The 8455-nt window shown below is 38.1% G+C and overlaps 1 protein-coding gene across 1 annotated transcript in view; it reads left to right on the top strand.

The window, feature by feature from the left end:
- The first annotated feature begins 2488 nt into the window (after positions 1–2488).
- LOC103154828 (platelet-derived growth factor subunit A-like) overlaps positions 2489–8455 on the top strand; it is a 12800-nt gene continuing 6833 nt past the window's right edge. The window contains exons 1-2 of the mRNA XM_007576248.2: positions 2489–3231; positions 3507–3603. Of these exons, the coding sequence (XP_007576310.1) occupies positions 3169–3231; positions 3507–3603 (160 nt within the window). The 5' untranslated portion in view covers positions 2489–3168. The remainder of the gene's footprint in view (positions 3232–3506; positions 3604–8455) is intronic.

The raw sequence follows: 8455 nt of genomic DNA, 5'->3' as shown, positions 1-8455 counted from the left end.
TGTGTGTGTGTGTGTGTGTGTGTGTGTGTGTGTGTGTGTGTGTGTGCTGGAGAGCTTGAGGCTGGGTTTTATGAAGCATTAGATCAGAAAAAGAAAAAAAATAGCCCAAAGACTTTTATATTTTCCCCACACCCTGATCCAAAGAACCACTTCTGATTTTTTTTTTCTCACTCACTCTCAGTTTATACACAATGTCTCAGGGAGTTTGTTTAATTGAATAGCACGTTGCAGGAAAAGACTTAATCTTTTTCAGTTCTTCTTTCTAAATGAACTGGGATTTACTCTGATTTCGTTAAGATCCGGACTTTGTTTTGAGGTTTGTTTATGATTCTGTTTCTTTCTTTGTTTGGATCAGCCTTGTTTCTGTTTTACATTATCTCAGTCCGTAGTTCATGATTCTAGTTTATTTCTTCTTATTATTTATTTATTTTCTAGTGCCAGTTTATCTCTCTTTCTCTCTATCTCTCCTTACACCTGTAGTCAGTTATCCAATCAGCCCAGCTCCATTGTTCCACATTTGCTCTCCCAATACTTAAATACTTAAACACTCCTCTCACTCTTTGCTAATTTCTCTTGTTAAATCCTGTAATTTTCTCAGTTTCTTTCCCATTTCTTCCCCCTTGTTCCCTGCTGGCTTTTTTTCTTGGATTTGTGGTTTTTGTTCTGCCCTGGCTCCCTCTGTTTTTTGCTTATCCACCATTTTTCCATTAAACTTCCTTCGTTTACAACGTCTCTGCCGTTCTGCATTTGGGATCATGATCAAAACAAACATCAGATTTGACAGATTTGTCGTTAACGCAGCGTGTGAACGAATCCTGAGTATGATGTAGTAAGATCAAAGCATGATCTTGTAAATACAGGATAATGTCCCATTACAATTACAAAAGGTCATTCATGAAACAGTTTGGTTTGATGTTCCACTCATTTGATCGTTTCATCTCTTCAGGGGGATATATTTATTATAGACATTCATAAGTCTGAATTTCGCTGCATGTTTCTGATCTCTGGTTTTTAAGCTCTTACTTGTTCATAATGTTTCTGTCCGCTTATAATTTCTCTATAGGGGATTTAAAAGATATAAGTAGAGCACTGGAAATATTTTATGCGAATTTATCAAATGTTTATAGTTTGACAAATCATGTTCAGCCTTCCTGTTAGCTGCAAACAGTCTCGCTCTCTCACAGCCTGATTGAACTGCAAACCGAAGAGTTTTATCATGAGCAGAATCTGTTAGAATTGGTTCATTAATTGATCCAATTTCTTTCTTTTTCGACTGTCTGATCACAAATATGCTGAAAATCATCCAGTTCCGTTTGATTTTATGTCTCCAGTTATTTTAAAACATCATATATGTAAACTTTTTGGTTCTTTGCTGAAAGTTTCTGCAACCTTGGCCGTGTGATGGATCATGGGAGAGTAGCAAATCTGAGCCCAGTTATTATGTCCAGCATGAACAATCATCATTGCCCTTCATTTCACAGCAAGTCAGCATCTGACATGGCCGCTAATTTGTTTGACACACACTCCTGCTTCCTCTCCCTCACGCTCCTAAGGCTCGTGCATCTGTGGTTTTTGCAAACCTGTTTCCAACTATGTGATTTGGACCCTCAAGAAAACTTGTGTGGAAATTGTTTAGTAGGTCATGAATCACCTAATAAATGTCATAAATATCACTGCAGCACATCCACTTCACCAAGCTGTTGGTTTTGTTTGATTGTGATGGTTCATCCCATTTCTAAAAAAAAAGGCCATATAGATTTTATAACAATGTTTAATGTAAATATTGCTTATCTCAGCTAAATGATAGAGTTGCTCCATATTTGTTTCTCTTTTTATCTTCATAGACATTTTTGGGGGGTTCAAATATTGACAGTTCTCAGTCCCGTCTGACTCTGTATTTTATTACTTTATTATTATTTTATTACTTTATTATTTTTTATTATTATTATATTAATATATAATATTACATTATTTGGTCCAGAAAGACCCATAAATGTTGAAATGTCATTTAAAAAGGCGTTGTGGCCAAGATGAGAGCAGCTAAAGACACAAAATACAACCTATATCCAATGTCACAAAAGTTTGGGCAAAGATTAACAGAGAAAAAGCAGTGACTTGCTGAAGTAATTATCAAATTAATCACAAATATAAACAGTTAATCTACAATGATAGAAAGAAAGGAAGGAAGGAAGGAAGGATAAAAGGAACGAAGGAAAGAGCTGCATGGATAAATGGGTTAAATGTCTAGATATAAAGTCTGAAAATTCAAACATTTTTCCAAATCATTTCATTTTCCACATTAGCCCAATGACATTCCAGCTGTTTTCCAAACTGGGACCAGTGGGGAGACTCTATATTTTGACCAAAATCTGCGCAGCTGCAGAAACTTGGAGAATTCCTCTTTTTTTTTTTCTTTTCTTTTTTTCTTTACGCGGCTACCGATACGCAAAGCGCGCTCACGCGTCCAGAGCCTCGAGGGCGCGCAGCGTTATATTCTGGGACTGAAGCATCTCGTGCTCATTCACCCCGAAGATCACAGCCGCGCGTGGAGCTCGTTGCCATCTCCTGTCGGGGGCTGCGCTGCGGATTTCCCGACATATTTACCAACTGTTTCAGTTTGGCTGCAGTTGACTGAAGCAGAAGAGGTTCCACATGTTCGTGGTTCCGTCGACACGCTGAGGGTTAGACCAAAAGCTGCAGGTGGAATAAAGTGTGTGAATTTGGACCGGATCCCGCTGTGAACAGAACTGGATTTCTGGATGTGTGTAAAAAAAAAATATGTATATATTTTGATAAACTTTATTTGTTCACCTGTGAATCTGAAGCAAAGAACTGCTGGAGATCATCTGCCTCCGTTTTATTTGAGTTTTCCCATTCAGATGTTTTTCTGCTAGTGGGTTTTTATTGGGAATCTCTCTTGGAAAAGATTTTGTCATTTTGTCACTTTAAGTGACTTGTATCAGAAGCACCAGACCGCACTCTTCATTTAGTTTCTCTTATGGTCTACAACCTGACTTGAATATTGAGCTGGAGTCACCTCGTCTAAGGTTTTGGAGGCAGCTTTTCCTTCCAAGGGATGGTTGAAAGCTGTGAGGACCAGGGAGCAGCAGCCCGGCTCCTGCACCGGAGTTTCGCCTCGTCGTGCTCATGCAGCGGACCTGAGAGGAGATGAAAGCCGCGGTCTTCCACCTCCTGACCGGCTTCTTTTGCCTATTACGCACCGCTGCCGAGGTGAGCCTTGAAAATAACGACTCGCCGATTTACCTTCAGATTTGAGACGCCGTACGTCGTCATAGTTTCACGTTGCAGTTTAATTAGGGGCGTGTAGGATTATCATAAATTGTGCTTTTGTTGCTTTGCAAAAGAGCAAACCAGAGTCTGCTTCAGGGCTTTTTTTTTATTTTTATTTTTTAGGATGAATGATGCTTACACGATTAATATTTTTGCACCACTTCGCACTTACATATTTTACTCTGAATTAAAGTGATAACTGTGTGTCTGTACAGGAGTCTCCTCTCCCTCAGGAGCTGCTGGAGCGGCTGTCCCGCAGCGAGATCCGCAGCATCAGCGACCTCCAGCGGCTGCTAGAAATGGACACCGTAGGTAAAGCACCTTTTTTTATTATTTTTTTAATACAGCATCTCGCCCTCCTCCAAATCACCTGTTGTCCTTATACATTTATTATTAAAACTAATTCAGCGAAAGATATGGTTTAAATTACTCTTGTTTGAAATGAACCTCAGGTTTTTCGAGGTAACGAAAACACACTGGAAACGACTAAATTAGCAGTAAACCAACTTAGCATTATTATTTTTTTAGCTAGTCCTCCATCTGATACTGACCGTTAGTACGTTGATTAATGAACACAACAGGGGAGTTTAAACAAATTGAGTTGCATTTTTAATTTAAAATATGACATGAGGTAACTTATGTACAACCACAAAACAGTGGATTAAAGAAATAACACTTAAGATGTTATCCAAACCATTACATTTTGATGGGCTCTTTCACAGGGGGGCATTTAAAATATGGGTGCCCAAGCAACAACTTATTTGTTTATCAATGTTGCCTTAAAAGATGAGATGTCTAATGTTTTTATTCTCACACGATCAATGGGGAGTTGGTCAATGGCAACATTCATGCAAGAACTGCTTTGAAAGGAATTTTCAATAACATAGTTTCATTTTGCATTTAGAAAGTAGAAATAAAGTGAAAAAATAGAAATAAATATAGTTTCTAAGCATGTAAACAATGTAATAAGAATATAGATAAATAGGAATAAATCCTTTTTCTCTGACTTTCCTTTAGGGGTCCCACACGGTTCTGGTCTTGGGTGGGTCTCAGTTGCCAGAAATGGCATAATAAATTCAAACAAAAATGCTTGCCGTAATATAATTATTTTGTGAATCAGAGAAAAAACACAATTATTTCTACTGCTGTTTTAATATTAAAATATGGTTATTGTTACTGCAGAGGCCATTAATGTTTCTTTTTATCAAGTCCAATTACTTATTGGTAGTCAGTTCAAATTCAAAACTATGTTATTGATTCCAAAGTTAAATTAATTCATATTAATTCACAATTCTTCAAGGAGTTATAGTAGATGGTTATGGGTAGGGGCAGGAAAGATTCCCTGTAGCAGTCTGTTTCACGGTGAATTTCAAGGAGCCTCTGACTAAAGAAACTCTGTTTTTTCTCAAGAGAATTGGCAGAGACCGGTTGCCCACAATTTTCTTGATTTTATGTAAAATTCTTTTTCTGCATGTCATTTTTTATTAAATATTTTGATATACAAACTTAGAATGTTTGTTATTTTGTCCTTCTCGTTTTTACATAGTTACATTGGGAGTATAGGATGCACATTTTAGCTGGTTAATTTACGCTAAAAACAGTGCAGCTGCCTTTTTTTTCAGCCAGCTGACCAACAGTGCTCAGCAACGGTTGGGGGAGGGGCAGTGCTGGCTTACTCAGTGCTTCTTGCAGTTTGAGAAAACGTCCTACAATACCTCATCAAGAGGTCTTTGAAATGTAGGAACGTAATGACTCAGCATTTTAGTGGTTTTTGAAATGTTAACACTTTGAAGCCTTGGTTTACCTAAAAATTCTGCTAATAGTCAGACAAAGTATTCTAGGCATACAGGAAACATATTTGATTCTTGTCTATACAAATATAGTTTACAAACCTCTTGATTTAAAACAACATTGACAGAAACCCTTTGAGAAATACCTCTAGTTTTGAATCCAGAGTAGCTTGGCTAGTTATGAAGCGTTAGCCACCGTGAGCTAGGGTCTGCCATTCTTTGCCCTGCTTTGACCTCCGTTTGCTCCTTGAAAGACTGAAGTATTATTTTTATGTCGTTCATGGCAGAATATGAAGATAGTGAATCATCTCTCATTACTGGGATTCCTTTCCAGATGCTGCTGGAAGCCAAACCTTTTCCTTTTTTTTTTTTTTTTAAAAAACCCCAGTTTAAATCATCTTTGTTCCTTTTCCACTTGTTAGCTAAAGGTTTGACCTGGAAGTGCAAACAGAGAACACAAAACCACATTTGGATGAATTAGTGAAGAAAAACAAAAACACAGAGACAAAAAATCCCCCTGACTTCTGCAGCACTTCAAAAATTTAAATCGTTTCATTTCTCGTGAGACGTTCACTGCTCCTTCTTTTTTTCTTGTCTTTCGGTAAAGATCGGTGCCACCATTAATCCTGGCATCATTGAGATGCAAATTCAGAGTGTGACAGCTCCCCAGGCTCAGTGGGGGTCAAGTGGCTCACTTCATTATACTGTTGTCATGCTGCCCATTATTAGTTTGAGAGAAGGGCTCACTGCAAGGCTGCTGTGTTGCTATGTATAATTCATGCTGGAATTCCAGCATGTCAGGCCACAAGAGGAGCGAGACGGAGAGAGGGAGACGGTCAGGGGCGGACTCTGTCGGGTCAGCCAGCACACTGTGTGAATATCTGCACAAACAAAAAATATGTGTACCGTCACAGAAACAAGTTAGAGTCATTACCACAAAAAGATCTGAGCTGCAAATTCTTGGTCGGGATAAACTGTACAAACAGCTTTTATGTGGAAATTATGAGTCGTTTGCAAATTTGTATAATATGATTTTTCTTTGTATAGGTTTTCTTTGAATAGAATCATATTTCTCCAATAGACATGATTGTTTTTGATGGAATCAGCGTCGCCTATCTCTAATGTTGTAAGGAGTAATGTAACATAGCGTAACGTAATGTAAGGTAACGTAATGTAAGGGGTGTCCCGCCAAGTTCAGTTGTCGGACCGGTCATCTTTACAGTTTTTGTTATTGGTTTGTTAGATGTCTGGACAAATGTGTGCCAGTGACACACACATTTGTCATTCATCTTTGAGTCTCTCATCAACTGCTGGATTCACATGTAGATCTGGTACTGCAGTGATGAAATAAGCAAAAAAGGAAGAAAAAATGGTTTCAGTGCAGCAAATGTGAGTTTTTTTAAAGGAAGTAAAATGATGAACAAAGCAGGAAACCAAACTAGTCACAGACACATCGTAAAAACTGGAAATACTGACAAAACTGGGTTTTAGTCTATAGTTAAAAGCAAAGAGTAAATAGCTATTGAGGATCCAGGCAATGAGCTGATTCCAGAGGTTTGAAGACTGCGTCTCATTCTGTACCTGAGAATCAGTTGAATTTTCAAAATTAATTCATAGATTCAACACAGGAAAAATGTCAGGCACTCAAATGTTACGGCAGTATTCCAATCCATAAGGGAAGAATCCATGAATTCATTTTTCTTCAATCTCACCGTGAAGATTTGACAGAGATGGAGACAGTTCTGAACTTCATTATTCACTGGAGGTGTTACATGGAACAACCTCAGTAGAAACCATGAAACCAAACTTGGACTTTCCAAGTTTCCAAGTTGGGATTAAAGGACAACAACTTTGGGTTTGACCTAACTTAAATAGATTGTTAATTCAACAGGTGAATAGTCTTTTATTCCTCAACAGAAAGCTAAAACTGGGTTTCATCATCAATAAAATGAAAATAATTGCTCATTTCCTGATCATATCGCTCCCCAACGGAGCTTGTTTGTGTGAAAAAAAACACCTGGGAACTAAAGCAGAACCCTGAGGGACACCAACATGTGCAATATGTTCCGCCTGCCTACTTTTTAATTTGTCTTGCAAGAATGATGTAGACTAGCTTTATAAATTTATGTAACACCAATTCACAACAAATTTAGATTTCAAATAATGTTAGAAGAAAAACAAGCATTTTTCAATTTTATTATACAAGAAGACACAATAAATAAAATTCATACCAATACAATCCAGTCAGATTGAAACCAGCTGTCTAATGTGGTCCTAAATGTGTCAAATGTGTCATTTAGTCACTGTCACACACAAAAAAACACAAGTTTCAAACAGTATCCGGAAGCCTTGAACTCATCGTGTACGATATTGTTTCTGATGGCCAAAATAGGATCAATATTTCAGTTCACAACAGCTAACCATCTGTGCTAAAAAAAAATGAAACAAGAGGTTTGCTTTGCTTTAAACTCTTACTGTCTCAAACCCTGACTCAGCAAAACATTTCCTCAGCTGACGACCTCTGGGTGACCCCAATCAGCTCCCGTTGGCTTTCAAACTCAATTTAAGAAATTCTTTGCACGCTCACGGACAGGTTTGTTTTTCTCAGATGAAATTCACATGGAGAAGACCCAGTGACGTACTGACATGTATAATCACCATAACTGAGTTAGAATAACCTCGTTAGACTCTGATAAGGAGGACGTTCCTCTGAATGAGAAGTTCGAATTCATCCTGCTTTGTTTTTCGCATTTCATCAAACGTATATGTTCTGATAAAACAACAAAAAAAGTGATACAATTCAAGATGGAGATTTATTTTTTTATTTGCTCTTTGATGATTTTCTTTGACGCTTATAAGGCCAATATATTTAATTACGAATGTTTACATCTTTAAACGGGCAGTACTATGTAAAATTGACTCTTTTCAGCTTTACATCAAGTTATGATGTTATTTCCTCATTGAAAACATACCTGGTCTGTTGCTTTGATTCTTTTATGAGTGCTCGAGAAGTCTTTTAATCTCCCATGACAACCATTCAGCTGCGCAAAATGTCTGGGTGGACCTAGCTCCGCCTTCGAGGCATAGCTCCTCCTTGGAGCTGCAGTTTCCAAGCTTCTGAGCTTTCGCCTGACAGAGCAGCCCTCACTCCACTCTTTCAGACTAGCCAGCAGCAATTAGCTAACACCTGGGTGGGTCTAGCATCGCCTTTGAGGCACAGCACCGAGGAGAAGTGATGTTGTGACTTCAGAAAGAGCAGGAGTTTCTTAAAGAGACAGAGGCCCCAATTTCAAGACGTTAAATTTTGAAGTCAAATTTCATTTAAATCATATTTGACATATTATACACACACACGCACACACACACACACACAC

Source organism: Poecilia formosa, unplaced genomic scaffold (genome assembly GCF_000485575.1).
Source record: "Poecilia formosa unplaced genomic scaffold, Poecilia_formosa-5.1.2 Scaffold403, whole genome shotgun sequence".
NCBI classification, from domain to species: domain Eukaryota; kingdom Metazoa; phylum Chordata; class Actinopteri; order Cyprinodontiformes; family Poeciliidae; genus Poecilia; species Poecilia formosa.
This window is presented reverse-complemented; position numbering and strand designations above follow the sequence as displayed.